Source organism: Salvia hispanica, chromosome 4 (genome assembly GCF_023119035.1).
Source record: "Salvia hispanica cultivar TCC Black 2014 chromosome 4, UniMelb_Shisp_WGS_1.0, whole genome shotgun sequence".
Lineage (NCBI taxonomy): Eukaryota > Viridiplantae > Streptophyta > Magnoliopsida > Lamiales > Lamiaceae > Salvia > Salvia hispanica.
In genome coordinates, this window is record NC_062968.1 from 1,012,658 (window position 1) to 1,031,278 (window position 18,621).

Consider the following 18,621-nt stretch of genomic DNA (forward strand, 5'->3'; position numbering starts at 1 on the left):
CATTAGAAAATAACTTAAACATCCCATAATGATAAAGGTACATTGACTTATCTTCCTCTCTCATCTAAATTCTCATAGCACGCCGACATCGTTGCTCTCTTCCATACCGGCGACGACGAGGTTGGTGCTTTCTCCTTGTTGCGCTGCTCTCTCTCGCGCTGGGGACGATGAGGCTGCTGCCCTCTCCACACCGTTGCTCTCTCCGACGAGGCTGCTGTCTAACTCTCCACGCCGATGATCTCTCATTCGGTTCCTTTGGTGGAACCGAAGAACCTTTCGGTTAGGACCGATCGGTTCCTCAAAGATCCGAACCGACAAAGAGTGTTGTTCTAGTTCTAGATTTTGGAAAAATGGGATTCGGTTAATCGACTAATCGGTTCGGTTAGAACCGAACTGATCGAATCCCCACCCCTACTTCTTATTCTCCGTGATCTAAGTATGATATTGTAGTACTATCATAATGTCTTATAATACAAGTAAATGCAAATCATATTAAAATGCTTCTAAAATAATTTGAATCATATTAAGAAAGTAAAAAATATTTATTATGACTTTATAAATTATTTTAATATGTACTCGAATACTCAGTTGATACATCAATTTTCTTTTTAATTTGTTCCAAGACAATTCATTTCTAAAATACTAAAATACTCCATTTTTCTATATCTCTAATTTATGTTTTTCTATTTACCTCACAAAATAATATAATCTCGGTATACAAAATATAGTCTTAATTTTAAATAACATATTTTAATTTAAAATTGATACCATACGAGAGTAGAAAAAATAATTGTAATATTTATTAATAGAAAATGAAATCTATTTTGTCATAGAAAAAAACTTAAGTATTCCACTAAAATAGTTTTAAGACTAATTTTGATAAATAGCCTAAAATAAAATCATTCTTCGTTAATGAAGATAATATTGCATAAATTTTATATCTATATCATTCAGTTATTTGGCGAGTCTTCAATTTTTGGTAACATAATTCGCGCTTATTCACAAATTCGATTTAGCTAACAACATAAGCTTAATTAATAAAGAGATTAATACTCCTTATAACTAAAGCGATAAGCTTAATTAATAACTACACTTTTCATCTAAAACTCCGATTCGCTCACATCACATGCTTCTTCTCTCCACATTTCACGCAAAGATCCTCTCTCTCTCTCTTCAAAAGCAACTCTCTCTCTTCAAAAGCAACTCTCTCACTCCAAAAGCAAGCAAAGAAGAGGAAGAGAGAGAGCTCGCACATTCGATACAACGAAAAAAGTAGCAAAAGCAGCGCCCACCGCCGTGGGCGGTGCCTCCTTTTTCCCCAAATTCCCCCAAATCAAAACCTCACCACATCACAATCCCTAAATTATGACCTCTTCCAACCACCACCGCCACCACTACCCCCCCTCCCCCTCCTCCTCCGCCTCCCTCCGCGGCTGCTGCTGCTGCCTCTTCCTCCTCTTCTCCTTCCTCGCCCTCCTCGCCCTCGCCGTCGCGCTCGTCGTCATCCTCGCGCTCAAGCCTAAGAAGCCGGAGTTCGACCTCCAGCAGGTCGCCGTCCAGTACGTCGGCATCAGCGGCTCCGCCGTCTCGCTCGACATCCGCCTGCTCTTCGCCGCCTCCAACGGCAACAAGGTCGGGATCAAGTACGGCGAGTCGCGATTCACCGTCATGTACCGCGGCATCCCCCTCGGCCGCGGCGCCGTCCCCGCGTTCTACCAGCCCGCGCACACCGTGCGCCGCGTCGAGGTCGCGATCGCCGTCGATCGGGTCAGCCTGGTGCAGGCCGACGCCGCCGATTTGCTCAGGGACGCCTCGCTCAACGATCGGGTCGAATTGCGCGTCGTCGGAGACGGCGGGGCGAAGATCCGGATCCTCGGGTTAACCTCCCCCGGCGTGCAGGTTAGCATCACTCCCTTCACTCTTTTCCAGCTCATTATTACTCCCTCCGTCCCCAATTAAGAGTCACACTTCATTTTTACCATAAATAGTAAGTAGATCTCACGTTCCACTAACTCAATTCACTCACATTTTATTATAAAACTAATATAAAAAAATGGGTCCCATGATCCACTAACTTTTTCAACCAACTTTTCTTTACATTTATTAAAACCCGTATCCGGTCAGAGTGTGACTCCTAGTCGGGAACGGAGGGAATATTTATTTATTTTAATTCACTTGCTTATTTGCTAGGTTAAATTGCAATATTTACTGTTTTTGCTATTTCATGGAATTTCTTTGGTTTTTGGTGTTTTAAATGATCGATGATGGTTGCCTATTTACCTACGGGTGGATTCGAACATTCTCGATGTATAGTTTAAAGAATAAATGTTTACTGAGTCGTGTTTCATCGTCTAGTGGTTTTGGTAGTTCACTTGCGGTGAATTTTATCGAGTTAATTCACATGCTTATGTGACGAACAAACTAATTGATGGATCAATCGAGGTGAATTCACTTGCTTATTTGAAATTGTGGTACTTGTGGAGTCATGTACATTAGAGAATCAATTATATTTAAACTCGAATCATTCGGGTTGGGACTTAGCTGTCGCACTATTGGTCGTAGAATCGTCGAGAATTTAATTTAATGTAGTTTTTCGACTTGGCTGTGCTGTTAACTTTACTTTATTTGGTGAATTAATTCATTGCCCCATTGATTAATTACTAGTACTATGTCGCACTATATATAAGTCAACAAAATTGAACTTTTTAGGAGAAAAAATAAGTAACGATATTTTTTAGGAGACAAACAATTTTTTCTTTTATGGATAATAAGCTCAAAACAAGACCATTCGTTTTCTTTAAAATTCTATTTTCGCTTGTTGGAATTTGTGGAATGTGTATCTTGGATTGGTTTGTATTTTTAAAAGAATCTTTTTTTTCCTATGCTTTTGTCGGGTACCAGTCTGCTAGCTTGCGCACATTGCTAAGATACGCTTATTTGAGCGGGTGTATGATTTTCCCTTTTTCTTTTTCATTGTGTTTCTTTCGAGTCAAATTCTCTGTCATTGTGTTTTCTTTTTATTTTTTCACTATAGACTTTTTTTATACACACTTATCGATTTTGGTGGAATTTAAGTAATGCATTTTGTCCCAATCCTTAAATGTGATGGAGAATTTGAGACTTGGAGTTTTTAAACTGAGAATTTTGGAAATTTAGGTGTTATGAAGCTGAAAGAATTGATTTTTGTAAAAATTAAGATGGATTTATAAATTCCAATTGAGAATTAGAGAGGGTCAACTTAGAAAAATAAAAATAGAGTATATCAATATATGGATAGTAGTACGTACAATGCATATGTTGTGTAATACTGTAGTACCATGCAATAATTTTGCATATGCAAATAGTGTGTTTTGGAGTTTATTAATTATTTAAAAAATCTACTATGCTACATAAGTCTACTATTATACTACTACTCCTTATTTTAATTTAGAGTGGGAAACCATGTGGGCCTAGATATCATTTCAATTTAACACTAAGTTCAATTTTCTTGCAACATAAGTCGTCGACAGCTTTTGTCTTAGCCAGCTTTATTGAGTTCATTTTGTTGGTCCCTCGAAATTTTGACACATTTTTTTTGGTCTCTCAAATTCGGACTATTGTGTAAAAGGACAAAATAATATTCTTAGATTTCAATCATATCTAAAAATATCCCATCTAGCATTTTCGTAAATTTTTTAACAATAAATAATTAATTGTCTTATTTAATATTGAAATATTTTTATATTATTATCATTTTCTATTTATTTTGATAGATGATCTTATTTAATATAATTAATTATTTTACATTATTAAGTTTTCTATTTATTCTTGGAATGATGATTTGACTTTAATGGTGCGAAAAGTAGTTATAAGAGTATGTTTTTAGGTGAGTTAAATATTTTATCAAACCACCAGTAAATTATGTTATGGATCTATTTTAATTTAATTGATTTTTTTTTATTATAGGTATCGGTAGATTGCACAATTGCCATTAGCCCAAGAAAGCAATCCCTAATATACAAGCAGTGTGGATTCGACGGTCTCAGCGTCTGATATATGGTCTCTCTTCCTTCAATTTTATCTCTAGAAATACTTAAAAAGAAAATTCTTGTGGAGAAAAAGAGGCAGAGATTTGTGCCTATCTCTTCCTTTAATTTTCTCTCTACAAATATTTAAAGAAAATTTTTGTGGAGAGACAGAGATGGAGAATTGACAAAGTGAATTCCCACAAAGTTGAAGGCAAATTGAGATGAGTTAGAGAACATGAGTTTGAGGGGTTTCTGCAAATTTTGTATTCTTGTATAAAGTTTATAAAATCTGATTGATTCAATTATATTACTCATGTTCTCACTACTACTTAACTGATCTACTATATTATTCCTTTTATGAGTTGTGCTATATCATGGTATGCCTTTTTATTTTTATTGTTTTAGACAATCAACAGTGGTTTTTATTTACCATGTGACCATTATGAGTTAAACCCTTGACCTGTTAAAATTTACTTTATCATTGGATTTTGGTATAACATACTACTAATCCACTTTAATATAGAGTTTGAGAATATTGAAATTAGTTTTAAGAAAATGAGTGGAAAAAATAGTAAAGTGTGAGTCCCAATTTTTATACTAATTTTATACATCTTTTGAAGCATATGTCTAAGAAAGAACAACTATTTAACAATTCGACAAGATAGAAGAAAATACAAAATCAAAAGTCAAATATGCAGTATTTTAAGAGGGAGTTTACAGTGAATTGTAGTGTAGATGATAAATATGGAAGTGAGGAAATCATGTTGATTAGGTAAGAATTACTAAAAGAGTATGAATAAGTAACAGTTGGCATAAAAGAATATTTTAGTCTATATTTCGATGACAATAAAAAGGATGCAAGTATATTTCATTGTACAATTGTCACACTCAAGGTTTAGGCGTTGACCGGGCCGTAATACTTGTGCTCCTCCTCGGTTGTCTGGAAACGCCACGTCCAAACTTCGATCAAGTATCGATAAACTTGAGCTTAATCTCCTCAAGTGTAACACGAGATGTCTGTTTGAGCAGAGACACAACCCTTTTCTTAGGACCCACACAGCCACCTTTGAGGCTTGGAACCGATTTCTATGGGGCGCGTACATGTGTCACTACATAAGCGCCCCAAGCCTTCGGTTGTTGTGAAAGGGTTTTCCTCTTCTCCTTTTCCAATGCCGCCAATACCAATGGCTTTCCGATCTACCATTCAACGGATAAGATATCCCCTGCCTTTCAACCGAGGGATTCCAGACTACATCCAACAATAGCATCTGATTCACATGTGGAAACCTTCATTCATAAGAAATTTGCAATCAGTTAGTTACCATTTCGAATTTTTTTCAAGCTAATAGTTAGGAACACGGAAAACCAAAAACTAAACCGGATACACAGGATATTGTAAACAGATGCATATCATCTAATTCTGGCATTCTAGACATAAGATGCATATATAGTCAGAGATCGCTCACGTTCTTCTCTCTTAAATTAAAGTGACCAGTCGGATCACAAGTACGATTGTGATACATTAGCATATCATGATACTTGTGTAGCACGTACAGAAGTAACGGCATTTGGTACCTTATAGGGGGCTGAAGTTCGTCTCCGCTCTCTCAGAAAATTTCTGCCCAATCTAAGGTCTCCAGAACCAGAAAGCTGAGGAATGTGCAACCGCAAATGCACAAAATTAATGCATGAGGCCAACCTTCTCGTATTCAATTTTTCTCTACACAATCAATAGTCAGGAATTTCGTAGCACGAATATATAAATTCAAACTGATTAATTCAGAACTTTACAATATCATAATGCTACTATTATTAATACTACACACTATTTTATCACACACCAATTTAAAACATCAGTTTAACGTATGGCAGAGGTGTATTCACATTGAATAAGTTTGAAGAGAAGTGGATGGTGTGGGATACCTCTAGTCGGACGGTGGTGGGGGCCTTGCATAGTAGGCTTGGTAGAAGGCCTGCTCCTCCGCGTCTCCTTGAGCTTGCAGGTGCTATATCTGCGTCCCACTCCTGTTGGGCCCTCCATAGCTGATTATCCTCACGTTATTTTTGCATCTTTTCCCACTGATCAAGCTGAAGGCTGTTCAGCAGCTATATCTGTCGTCCCTAGAAGGTCGGCCAACTGGACATCTCCTCTTAGGCCGGCTGCTCTCGCTCACCTCATGCTCAGTAGCCTCCTCTTCATCCTTCCATATACGGTGCGACATCCTGGATGTGTAGAGGCTCATCGGGAATCTCGGACCACTAATGCACTACTAAATTAACTACCACTAATAACCACTACTGCACTAATAAAATAACTACTAATTAACTGCCGGTGACCCAAGAACAGCAGGAGGCTCGTTGGATCCAGGCGCAACAATGGAACGCAGATGCCATGGCGTGGAGAGCCCTGTGCAACACCCGGTTGGACAACTTTGGGAGATATCCCACTCATAATCTTCCGTGATCATCATGATTCCTCAAAGTCCCAATCTTCTTCTTCTATATCGGTGGATGCCTAGATTTCTCATAATCTTCCGTGATCATCATGATTCCTCAAAGTCCCAATCTTCTTCTTCTATATCGGTGGATGCCTAGATTTCTTCCTCTTCTATAACGGTGGATGCCTAGATTTCTTCTTAGATTTCTTCTTCTTCTGGTTTTGTGATTTCAATTAAATCCTGAAATTGTGCAATGTGTAATCTGATTTCAGTTGTGCGTTTGGCTATTGGCGGGAGTGGGAGACCCCTCGGTGAGAGGAGGCTGTTGGAATTGCGTACGTCACCCAAGAGAGTGATGCTTGAAAATGATGCGAGGGTGAGGGAGCTTGCAGCATTTTGGCATTTTGGCAAAGGCTGAGAAGGAGAGGGCCGAGGCCAAGGCGGCAAATGACAAGCCGGAGTGGATGCCTCTTCTTCTATAATGGTGGATGCCTAGATTCCAACTCCAACTGGCTGATTTGTAGTTAGGCCTAGACTCGTATCATCAATTCGTGATCACTCCTCCGGAACAAAATTCAGCACTCTTTTTCTTGGATATAGTTTACCAATGCCTCCCATACCAAAATAACACAAAGATCCATCTATTACTCCTCCGTCCCAATCGAGCAACGCTAAAATCAAATATGTCACCATTATTTTTGGAGAATAATCTACCACTCACCTATATTTATATATACAAAATAAATTAGGATTCAACATATAAAGAATCAACAAAATATGGTAGCTAGAGTAGTATTGTGATTTGGAGCTAAAATATTAAAGCTGTTTGACAGAAACGATTACTTGAAATAAAAGAGAGAAATACCGTATTGAAGAAGAGGCGGTAGTGAAGAAGATGAGTAGCTTTTATATTAGCCTTTAGGGTTTCTTTCGATTATAGTATATAAATATTTATTTCAGTCTATGTGGGATTATCCATTTCGAGTATTAAATTTTTTAGATCTTGATGAATTTGTATATTGTGGGCTCATATACGTTGGACAATTAATTTTATTTCTTATTATTGGTATTATCAACCATAAGTCATCAAAATATTTTAAAAACGGTCAAAATGTGAGTATGTATAACAACTTTAAAAATTAGTAAAAAAACCATAAAGTTTTAATTCATCCACAATTATCTTATGATAATATAGAGATGGTTTTCTCTAATTATTCCCTCTTTACTTTAACTATTTAATACTCCGTTCACCCTAAAAAATATAAATTATTTTCTTATTAGTTTATCTTTGAAAAAGTATGAATTTTCCAATTTTAGAATAGCCAAATATCACAATACCCCTGCACATCTTTTTATTTATAACTTATACCATTACACTACACTACTAATGATGTGGAGCGCACTCTCCACTAAAACTATTTACACTGCCTTTTTTCTCTACATTATTCTTTCGGCACTCATTCTCGCTTATGATGGGACAGAGGGAGCATTAGTTTTATGATTGTGAGTATAAAAAGTTTGTGAAATGCGGAGTCAGTACATCAAAAGAGAAGAAAGTAAATGGTTACTTAAATCGTGTACAACCCTAAATGACAAAATGACTCTTTAAATTTTGAACGAATAGAGTACAGTTTTAAATATTAGCCACAAAATCATAAGGTTTTAATTTGTTCTCAACTATATGTTATGATAATTTAGATCATATTTATTTTTTTCAATTAAATTATGTTGCTTTATCTATCATTAAACAATGTTGTTTAATTTATCGACAGTGAAACCTACCAGGCTCCATCTTATTATAGCCTAATAATAGTGATCATCCATATTTAAGCTAGTGCATTGGTTGATTGGTTCTATTCATCTAGCCTCACCACTAATTTAATCATAACATAAAATTCATTTGAACTTGTCATACACCCTCTAATTGAGATCAAATAAAAGAAAACCTAACTTAAAATAAATAAAAAAAACTCAATCACTAGATATATACACTATCTTTTCAAAATCATCAGTTTTCATAGCGAATTCATTATGTTTCACATCAGCATCATCCAAATAAAGCTAAAAAAGGTGAGTAAAGGAAAAATACAACAATATCCTTTTCAATGAAAATGTACAAATGTTGAAGTAGATTTGCATGTAATAACTTCTTTTCAACAACAAATCATGGCTATGTTCTCTATTCACAAGCCAATTTGGTATCAAAGCTGCTCAAGCAAATAGCAAATGCTTGGAAGGCAGAAAGAGGATACCTATAGTCCATGGTGAATATGTCCTTCCCAACCTTACCAAACTGTAGAATGACCTTATCGTGGTCCGACTGCGCCGGCTGAGACCCAGCCGGAGGAGCGCTAGGTGGTGGAGGCGGCGGCGCCTGTGTGGCCGCAATCAACTGAAAGTTCTTCACAGAGGCGACGGTCACCCGCCCTCGGAAGTTGAGGCACCAGCACTGCAGCTGCTCGTGCCATCTCGGAGACTTGTTCTTGAGAACCAAGGGCCTCGGCTTGCTGTCGTCGTCCGAATTTGATATACCGGCGATGTCAGAAAATCTCGAGCTGCTGAATTCTGTAGAGACGTCGAGGGCCTTGGAGAAAGAGATGCTGCGGAACGAGTCCTCGAGGGGCCGAGAGAGAAGCTCGGGCTGCCCAGGCACCACCCCACCGGGTTCCATGGACGAGGCGGGGATTGAGTGCATAGTGCAGTTCATCCTCCGTGGGCCCCGCGTGCCGAGCACGTTTAGTTCGTATGAAATTTGGGATATGCTGTAGCTGCCAGTTGGCACTTTCGGGGAAACTTTCTTGGAGTAGAACCTGCGGCTGGTTCTCCCCGGAGGTGCGATGTGCGAACAATTATGTGGAGGCTGCGTGTCGAATATTATGAACTTGGTGCCAAGGAAATTTGATCTGCAAAACCATTAAGCTTTTGATATCAGTAACCATAATTGTGAAGTCAATCAACGAGACGAAATCTAGTTCGGCAATAACACTAATGCGTAGAAGGCCGGAAGTGAAAATACAATAACACTGAATTCTACCTGAGTTTTCCAATGTATGTGCTACTTGATCTCGAAATGTTGTCTGCATCCATTGAGATAATATACTCGGTGCAAGTAGTCCTACGAGTTCGTTTTGCAGAGAGAAGGAACTTCCCATTCTCAACTAGTAAAGCTGCAGATATCACCAAAGCAAGTAAACTAAGCATAGCCACAAGAGTGTATAAATGAAGGACATTCGACATAAGTCTGGGAAGAGTAAGATTAGAACAAATCAATGTTAAAGCCAACTTCTGAAATTATGCTAAACCAGCAATTTTATACAATCAACTTCACCAACTGGCAAAAATAGGCTGATCAGTTTGGGAAATTAAAATGAAGTTATACTCAGTTATCAATACCGAATTAATCATTCATATTAAGAAAAAAACACTGATTCTGGGCTGAGGCAATGAATTAAATTTCCGATAACAGTAAAATGTAAAATATTGATACAGTCACTCACCAGGGCTAAGACACAAAAACAGATGGTAAGTTAAGTTAGATTTGTCCCTCTTGATAAAGCATTGGATGGTTCCATCTCGAGACCCCGGCTGTACAAAGGATAAAGTAGATTTACTATTTTTGGTTATCATTAAAAACAAATTCACACAAAATATCATAGTGGTTAGAGAAAGGCTCCCCGATGTGATCATACAAAGGCATGGAGAGATTGTAAGTTACCTGCTTTAGTGAAACTGGAAAAGTGAGCTTCCCGGACAACTCGGGAATTTTAACAATTTCCTGGCACATGCTCCTCCATGATCGGCAAACAGCGGCGCATGCAACCACATGTTTTCGGGCCGGCCAAGTACTCTCACTCTCCTCCAACCTTCTAATCACATCGTAAAGTAGCTCGGGTGGAAGATTAGCCCAGCGGCTATTCTGAATCACTATAGGCTGGTCACTCAAGTCATGCAACGAACCATGTGATTTACCTCTATGATGACCGGAAAGCCTCACATCAAAATGCCTACGTGATAAACTCCCAAAACTGTCTCTTATATCGCGTGCTATACTTCGGAATGACATTGAACCTCAGCGTACCGAACAGGTAACGAAAAACTTCCCTGGGTCAATTTACAAGCAGCTTGAATTGGGAGACCAGCTGTCGGTGACAAAAACAGAGATGGGTTTCAGAAGTAAACAAATAAATCACAAGATGAAAGTGACAACTACAAATCACATTCATAGAAACCAGAAAAGGAAACATTTCCACATGGACTATTACACCTAATATTTTTTAGAATTAGCAAATCTTGAATACAGCCCAATATTCTGTCATGCCTTAGGAGGTGTTTACTTAAGCGATTGCTTAGAAAAACTAAAAAGTATAGGCTACTCTACTACATACTTTCATGAATAAAACAAGTTTGATCATGTAACCATTTAACACTCAATTATATTCATATGTATTGTCAGATATCAATCTAATCTATCGCCCCAAGTAAACGTCTAAAGAAATTCTATCCAAATGTGCCCCGAATGCAAGAATCTTTTAAACAGGCTCTCAATTAAGGATTCGAGCTTCCTCAACATCATCCTAAATATAACAACCTTGAAATCGGGCTCATAATAATAACATGGACCCGTATATCTTCATGGAGATATGCAAAATACGACAACGAAAAGTCAAGTAAATACAAAAAACACAACAAAATAGCAAAATTACATGAGAAAGAAGCAGCATACCTCCAACAAGGACTTCACAAAATACAAAAATTTTAAGTTTTCTTCAGAGATCTGCAGAAATAGCAGATTTATTTAGTACAACCAAGATTCAAAAATAGGAATCTCTTTAAACAAACAGAATCAAGTGTTGAACTTGAACATACACCCTCTACTTTTTTTAAAAATAACTAGAAAATGAAGAAGCAAAGTCTGAGCTAAACTCACAACGAATTCACTAACCCTAGGCTAAAAGATTTACCAAAAAAGCTCCAACAAAGGATTAAAAAGCTAATGATTCCATCAAATGCAAAAAAAGTCTCCACCTTTACCACGAAAAAATCAAGCTGAGCTGAAATCAGATCGGAGATCTACACAAAATCAAAAACCCCCAAAATCCAAATTACATTATTTCCAACCCCCAAAAATGCAAACTACTTTTCTAGAGAGAGCAGATCAACAAAATTAGCTGCAAAATTGAGCAAAATAGAAACACATGTGTATGAATTCACCTTCTCACACACACAGTTGGAATCTAGAGAGAGAGAGAGATGGTGGCGGCGATGAATCTAGCTGCGGAGGAAGAGGGGAAGTTGAGAACAGCGACCTTGAATTAACAAAGGTGAAATAACTGTGAAGTGGAGGAATTAATTTAAAGATTTAATAAAAAAGTCTTTGGATAATTAATTATTTCTCGGTTTGTCTTTGAATTATGAGGTTTATTGCTAGCTAGCAAGCAATGAAGCAACCACTCTACCTCAACATGGGTTTACTTGACTTTTTTTTTTGGTTTCTTTGTTTTGGAGTGATTACATTTTTAGTATACATTTTGTACATTTAGAAATATTAAGGAATGTAGAGTTGGGATAGATATAAAGGATGGAGATGTTTTTGAAATCAATGTTGGATCTTATCTATAATAGAGATATTATCTGTATGACATTTGATATTAATTTCGTTCTATTTAATCCGATACTATACACGTGTTGGGAGAAAACCCATTATCACATCAGTCATGGGCCTTCGGTGTGACAAGTAGAAGGAACGTGGATCCAAAATACGATATTGTCATTGGGGTTTTCAGCCTGATAATATGTTTTTCTTAAAGGGAGTCACCGTATGAGTACAAACGCCTCGAATTATCTTAGAAAATTTGCCAATTATTGTAAAATTCATTAATATGTATATTTATAATACCTATATATACTCTAGAAAATCCTTCAAGTACATAGTTAGACCTCTATCAAAAGAGACCTCGACCTATGTAGATACTCGTATATATAACCAAAGGACTACAATATTCTTGCGGTCGAATAAGATAATACCTCGTTCTTTTCATTTCTTAATTTTCTAATTCTTTCTTTTAATTAACCATCTTGCAAATTTATGAATTAACATATTCTGATTAAATTTTTTCACGAATAGTTAATTCAAATTTCATAAAAAATAGAAACTACGTATTATTATAAATATAAAATAAAATTACATAATAGAAAAGGATTTTCCATTAAAAAAATGGATTGAAACCATCCTAACCTCACCCCGTACACGTGTGAAGTACTCGAAACATCGATTGGCTACAAAGCCCGAGAGGCGGGGACGTGAGGCGTACGACGCGTCATTTGCGCTCAATGCAATATTGTGCAACACGCTATGTTGTGACAGAATAGAGCAATTGTGTAATCGAGATTAACAGAAACATAAAAAGACACATAATTTACGTGTTTCACCAACGTTATATTGGCTACGTCTACAGACATGAAACGGGCAACAAATTGTTTCAGATTACAAACTAGCGGCAAATTATACAGATTCAAGACATAATAACACGCTTACTAACACGCTTTATGACATTGTGCATGCACTCTATGCGGCATTTTTTCAATTTTTTTGGTACCGTTGCAAATGTTCACCAACACATTGAAAATTCTAAATAATATCATTGACTCAATATATATACCTAAAACACAAGTAGACGCGTGGCGGAAACTTACGTATGGGACTATCACTTTTATATTTCAATGATTTCCCATTCATTTATATCTCTGCAATTTCTAAGAACTTATGCCAAGTCAACTACAACAAATTTAATAATTGGAAGAAAAAAAAAGCAGTACAATTAAGTAGTTTCACAATCGAAACTAGACGAGTTATTGCTCCAATATATTTATTAATGAGAAATTGAAATATATGGAATATAACTTTCAATTTAAAAATCATTCGACTCTTTATTAGATTTATGACGACTATGTATTGATTCTTAGCTTAAAAGTATTACTACTATTATAAATTGATATAAGTAACGTCATCAACAAATCTAAACAAAATTTTCATATCCTTTTAACCTAATATACTCTGCTTTTTCCCAAACACAAAAACATTACTTAGTATTATTATATACTTGTTGGAGCAGTTGAAAATCTATCCATCTTTATTCTTAATTGGATTACTTTTTTATTTGCTGCATTATGTGTCGACTCTCTATGTTTCTTCAATTGTTTAAAAAGGAAAATCAAATGACAACTATAATTATTAATTATTTTGTGAATTTATTATTATTGTATCGATTTCAATTGAATATGTGATGTCAATGATCCATCTAAGCATGCTCCATTATTCATTGCATCGTGTTTAATGCTATGTGATGGAATATAATTAATACTAATATAATTGATATTCCATATCCACCTGTGTTGTTGATTAAATGGTGGTTTGTTTTATGACTGATTTTTGTGCTTTGTTGATCTCATGTTTATTATTTTTATTAGGTTAAGCCTTTTATTTTATATAAATATATGTCTTATATTAAAAAAAGAAGAAACTTTGTTATTTTTTTTCTAAAAAAATGTTACTAATATTTTAGACTGATTTGATTAAATTGAATGTTTATCAAAAGTTTGGTTAGGCCCTTTGAAAGTATGGATGGTAACTAGTATTGAATGGGAAATGGCCTATGAATTCCTAGTCCAATAAGTTCTAAGGCCCAATAGTCTTTTTGGTTGATTATTTGAATATCATGGTTTAAAGTAAAACGATCTAATGAAATAAACATTGGTATAAGGACATAATGAACCAAAAAATTTGTAGAATAACCTAATGAAACAAAATGTATTAGTACAAAGATCTCTATCCTTCAATTTATAATGTTCAAAAAATTCAAATAGTATATTAATATTCGATCTTTCTCATATCTAAAGTCACACACTTAACTGTTGAATCAAAACCCTAGATGTGGTTGAGCCATCCTTAGATCTTCGTCAAACTGTATCACCTTCCTTTGAGGTGCTTACAAATCAACGAGATGATTAGTCACTTGGCCCACCGTCAGAAACTCTACCACACCCCAAAAAATGTTCAATAACAACACGTATATTGATCAAGACGGCGGCGGCGGTGGAGGCGGTGGCGGTGGCATCTTAGCCTTATCTGCCACTAGTCGGGCCTCCAACTTTCCGGCCATCCGCGCCTCCATCTCTTTCAACACTTCCTTCATTTGCTCCTCCATCGCTCTCTCATTTCTACTATTACTATTACTACTACTACTCCTCTTGCTATCCTTTTGCATATGCAAATGCTTCTGCATTTCCTCCACCACCACCGTTTCATTGTTTCCGCCACTATGTATACACTCGCTTTGCTCTTCCGATGGCATCAACAACTCCATTTCCAGCCGCGTCTCCTCATCCCTACTACTACTACTACTACTACTTTTATTTTGCGACTCTACATCAATTTCTTCAATGCAACTTCTATTATCGATGTTGTTGTTTTGGGGCAACACGGACTCTGTTCGCTCCTCTGCCTCCGCCCCTGCCTCTGCCTCTGCCCTATTAGTGGCGTCACTCTGCTCTACCTGCGGCGGAATGTCTATCCGCGCTTCATTCTCAGTATTTTCCGTCAACCCCACCGTTTTCGTTTCCTCGCCTTTTCCCCACAACACAATGTACAGTCCCGCCACGATAAAAACGGCTCCAATCACCCTGTCACACCAAATATATAAAAATAAAATAACAAGTCCAGTGATTTTCAGTCCAGAATCCATTTATTTCTTTTTAGTCCGTCCCATAAATTTTATATTACTGTAACTTATTTAACTCAAAATATACTTTTACACTATATTTCAAAAGCGCACCGATTATTTATTTAAAAAATAAATATGAATTTTACCGAGCACTTTTGCCTACTACTACTACTACTACTACTACTACTTTGGGGCTCGGTAAAGAACATTTTTTTCGCGGTGATGTAAATTTTCTATTAACGAAAAGTAAAAGAAAAGACATACATTCCAAGATGCAGTTTCTCCTCCAAGAACAAAGATCCCCCCAAAGCTACTATCACAAGCATCAAAGGTTGAAATATCGACACGAACAACGGCCCTCTTTTCTCCACGCACCATGCCACCATCGAATACATCAAGGCCGTACCCATCATTCCCTATCATATCATATCATATCGTTCTCATTTTATCACAATTTCAACACAACATACTTAAAAAACAAATAAAAAGTACAACTCACAGAGAAGGCTACTGTGAAGAGCCTGACATTCAATCCCAAATTCCACTGGCTCCAGTCCCTCTCCACTAACAGTGCGAACGCCACACCTTGAACAGAGGCCGCCACAGCCATCATCGCGGTGATGGAGTAAGGGCAAGGATAGTCTTCAACTGCCTTAGCCTATAATATAAGGAATTTTTTTTTTGTGTGACTCGGACTATTAAGTGAACAACGAAGATGGCGACATGTTATATACGTAATATTTTCAAATTCGGACTAAAAAAATCACCATAAGATCATAGTTCTTGATTTTTGAAAATGTATTGTTTTTTTTTAAGTAACAAAATTTAGTTACACTTTTATATGTAAGAACAATGCAATAGTTCAGACTTATAGTCACATGATATGTCCAACAAATCATAATTGCAGAAATATTCTTTTTTCTCCCCTTATGCAATTGTGATGACCGGATATACCACGTGACAACATGTCTGGACAAAAGGACAAACAAAACATGACAAAGCCTAAACAAAAGACCAGACTCACATACAAAATAGAAAATTTAGAACATTGATATTTTGATGTTACTATTAGACAATTTTTTTATACCTGAATAATGAGCCATAGCGAATAACAGAGGCAACTAGAGAGCGAAAGAGCGGCACCAATAACATATTTATGGCCGCCGTGTTCACTATGAGGCAAGCCAGAGCCACCACCATGATGAGATACCGTTGTTTCGAGAAGGTTTATACCAGTGTCCCATGGTTGAAGCACAAGCCCTTTGTAGAATGTTAGGATCATTGCTCCACCTATTCCAATAATGGTTCCCAAAACCTTGGCTTTGCCAGCTGCAGTCTTCCATGCAAGTTTTTCTAATCTTCAAATATATGTATATGTTACACCCATCATATAAAACTAATCTCTCATCAAAATTTAAGAATAACCCTAAGTATATAGATTTTTATAACCTAGAAAAAGAATTGTGAGACAGATAGGGAAATTGCTAAATAGAGAATAAATTGATCAGAGATGGGATTGCAAATTTACATATTGGAAATAAGTTAGGGTTAGAAAAATCAATTTATAGGTTGTATCAAAGGTTTTTTTACAATATTTAGGATTTTTATTTTGTAAAGCACTTCTCGAAAGCTTATAAGCTCGTATAACAACTTATAAACAGTGGCGGAGATAAATTGGACAAGATTTTTTATTCATTTTGGCAGTGAACATCACGAGTTTTAATGAAAAACTGGTAAAATAGAAAATAGATAATTTTTATGGACGATCCAAAATAGAAAATTTTAACTATTGATTGTGGACGAATGCACATGATTGAGTTGGATATATTAATTACCTGAGACTGATGGCGACGACGAACGTAATAGCAGGAACAAGATTGGTCATTGCAGACGCGAATGTAGCCGAAGTGAGAACTAGGCCCTTTAGGTAGAGGTTTTGCCCCAAAGCTCCCCTGCAATATAATTCACAAAATTTAAAATTTGAAGCAACTGTGTAAATGTGACTTGTTTTTTTCTCCCCAAAACATTTTTTTACATTTTCTATTCTAAAATGATGGAAGAGGGAGAGAGAGACCCGAACAAACCACAAAGAAATCCGTATATGGCTATCTTCTTGGTTAATTTTGGCCTTTTTTTCCTGAAATAATATCATATAAAGAGAGATAAGATCACAAGTTAAATAAGGCACTATTTCTCTTAGCTTTTTTGGTTTCCATGTTTGTTCTTTTTTCAATGACCTATCTAAGAAACGAAACTCATGGGTCAGACATGCATAGTGAAAAAAGTGTGAGACGAAGAACGAAAGCAAACCCTAACCTTATAAGATTGTGGGTCGGAAAAAGGGTAAAGAAAACTACAAATATGTTGTTGTCAAAACAATAACATCCCTAACTAGTTTAGATTAACTAAATAAAATTCAAAATACTAAATGCACTAGAAAAGATTAAGTTTAAGAGGAAGGGTTGTATGCTTATAGAAGAGGAGCATGAAGAAATGCAAACACATATGGTGAAAATGCAAATTGAGATAATTGCTCATTGGTGTTGTTTTTGTCAAACAATATAATCTCGAGATACAATGTAATCTTGACACTGTAGAGACAAGTTAAGACATACTATTGTCTTGAGTTAAGCTTTGAGAAAAAAAGACAATTGAGCGAATAGACATAAATTTAGTCATAAGTAAACATGTCAACCGAACGGTTCAGAAAAAAACAGAACTAATCACCATAAACATTGAAATAAACACACAATGGCGGATTCAAGTATGGGTCCGAGAACTTCATTAAATTCAACCTTTTGAACTGTCGCCAGTGGCAACGAAATCGACTTTATTTACTGTGTATGACCCCACGAGTTTCGTTTCACGGATCATACAGTTATATATATCCGAGTTTAATTAAATTATATAAAAGAAGAAGGAACCTTTCGGCAAAAAATGCAATAGGGAGGATAACAGCAGCACCAAAGAGAAATCTATAGCCAACCAAAACCGAGAGATTCATGCCATCATTTGCAGCCAATTTGTAGCAAATATTCACAACGCTATACACTGTCTCCACCAACACCATTACCAAAGCTGGCTTCAACTCACTCCATTTCCCCATCTAAATTCTTCAATTCTCACTTCTCAAATCTCATTATTTATGATATCCGATATTATTGCAGGGTTTTTAACCACAACAAAGAAATTTTCAATGTGTTTTTTTTAATTGTAAATAAACATGCACGTGTGCGTGATTTATGTATCTTGTGATGTGTATTGAATCGGATGTAAATCTTTACAATCTAATATTTGAAGATTAGTTATAATCTAAAAAAATTTGGATGAATCATGAATGTACGTTGTTATGTGGATTGAATCATAAGTAAATCTACACGATGTAAAAATTAGTTCTATTTTTTATTTTTATTTTTTTTGTTATTTGGAGCTAGTGATGCTAAAAAGAAAATATAA

General features: G+C 36.2%; 3 protein-coding genes and 1 long non-coding RNA gene across 6 annotated transcripts; 1 reads left to right on the top strand and 3 right to left on the bottom strand.

Annotated features, from left to right (window-relative positions):
• Window positions 1-1,093: 1,093 nt before the first annotated feature.
• On the top strand, window positions 1,094-6,801 carry LOC125222255. Of its 2 annotated transcripts, none has more exons than XM_048124772.1 (2): window positions 1,094-1,899; window positions 6,718-6,801. In XM_048124772.1, exons 1-2 carry the CDS (start codon window positions 1,366-1,368, stop codon window positions 6,799-6,801), a joined length of 618 nt encoding a protein of 205 aa, XP_047980729.1. In that variant the 5' UTR covers window positions 1,094-1,365. The 2 variants fall into 2 exon arrangements, with proteins under 2 accessions (XP_047980729.1, XP_047980728.1); XM_048124771.1 differs by lacking the exon at window positions 6,718-6,801 and adding an exon at window positions 3,946-4,377 and having other exon boundaries at window positions 1,099-1,899.
• Window positions 4,801-7,308, bottom strand: LOC125222256. Of its 2 annotated transcripts, none has more exons than XR_007176508.1 (4): window positions 7,289-7,308; window positions 5,931-7,166; window positions 5,583-5,727; window positions 4,801-5,294 (listed from the first exon to the last, which is right to left on the bottom strand). It is a non-coding gene; the product is annotated as an uncharacterized LOC125222256 (long non-coding RNA). The 2 variants fall into 2 exon arrangements; XR_007176509.1 differs by lacking the exon at window positions 7,289-7,308 and having other exon boundaries at window positions 5,931-6,685; window positions 6,785-6,877.
• Window positions 7,309-8,520: 1,212 nt separating this feature from the next.
• LOC125222731 (tubby-like F-box protein 8) lies at window positions 8,521-11,796 on the bottom strand. Its single transcript, XM_048125498.1, has 6 exons — window positions 11,657-11,796; window positions 11,169-11,219; window positions 10,161-10,584; window positions 9,943-10,030; window positions 9,480-9,612; window positions 8,521-9,348 (listed from the first exon to the last, which is right to left on the bottom strand). The coding sequence occupies exons 3-6, from the start codon at window positions 10,506-10,508 to the stop codon at window positions 8,625-8,627; spliced, it is 1,293 nt and encodes a 430-aa protein (XP_047981455.1). The 5' UTR covers window positions 10,509-10,584; window positions 11,169-11,219; window positions 11,657-11,796; the 3' UTR covers window positions 8,521-8,624.
• A 2,724-nt stretch (window positions 11,797-14,520) lies between these two features.
• Window positions 14,521-18,271, bottom strand: LOC125185224 (WAT1-related protein At1g68170-like). Its single transcript, XM_048081723.1, has 7 exons — window positions 18,090-18,271; window positions 17,240-17,302; window positions 17,001-17,117; window positions 16,253-16,523; window positions 15,665-15,823; window positions 15,430-15,581; window positions 14,521-15,124 (listed from the first exon to the last, which is right to left on the bottom strand). The coding sequence occupies exons 1-7, from the start codon at window positions 18,269-18,271 to the stop codon at window positions 14,521-14,523; spliced, it is 1,548 nt and encodes a 515-aa protein (XP_047937680.1).
• Window positions 18,272-18,621: the final 350 nt, after the last annotated feature.

Excerpts from the sequence above, each read along its gene's own strand:
- LOC125222255 (XM_048124771.1), top strand. The coding sequence starts at position 1,366 with ATGACCTCTTCCAACCACCACCGCCACCACTACCCCCCCTCCCCCTCC. Across the intron at positions 1,900-3,945 it reads TAACCTCCCCCGGCGTGCAG|GTATCGGTAGATTGCACAAT; the intron begins GTTAGCATCACT and ends TTTTTATTATAG.
- LOC125222731 (XM_048125498.1), bottom strand. The coding sequence starts at position 10,508 with ATGTCATTCCGAAGTATAGCACGCGATATAAGAGACAGTTTTGGGAGT. Across the intron at positions 9,613-9,942 it reads GTTTTTGTGTCTTAGCCCTG|CTTTACTAGTTGAGAATGGG; the intron begins GTGAGTGACTGT and ends TGATATCTGCAG. Across the intron at positions 9,349-9,479 it reads ACATACATTGGAAAACTCAG|ATCAAATTTCCTTGGCACCA; the intron begins GTAGAATTCAGT and ends ATGGTTTTGCAG.
- LOC125185224 (XM_048081723.1), bottom strand. The coding sequence starts at position 18,271 with ATGGGGAAATGGAGTGAGTTGAAGCCAGCTTTGGTAATGGTGTTGGTG. Across the intron at positions 15,824-16,252 it reads CGCTATGGCTCATTATTCAG|GCTAAGGCAGTTGAAGACTA; the intron begins GTATAAAAAAAT and ends CTTATATTATAG. Across the intron at positions 15,582-15,664 it reads TCTTCACAGTAGCCTTCTCT|GGAATGATGGGTACGGCCTT; the intron begins GTGAGTTGTACT and ends ATGATATGATAG.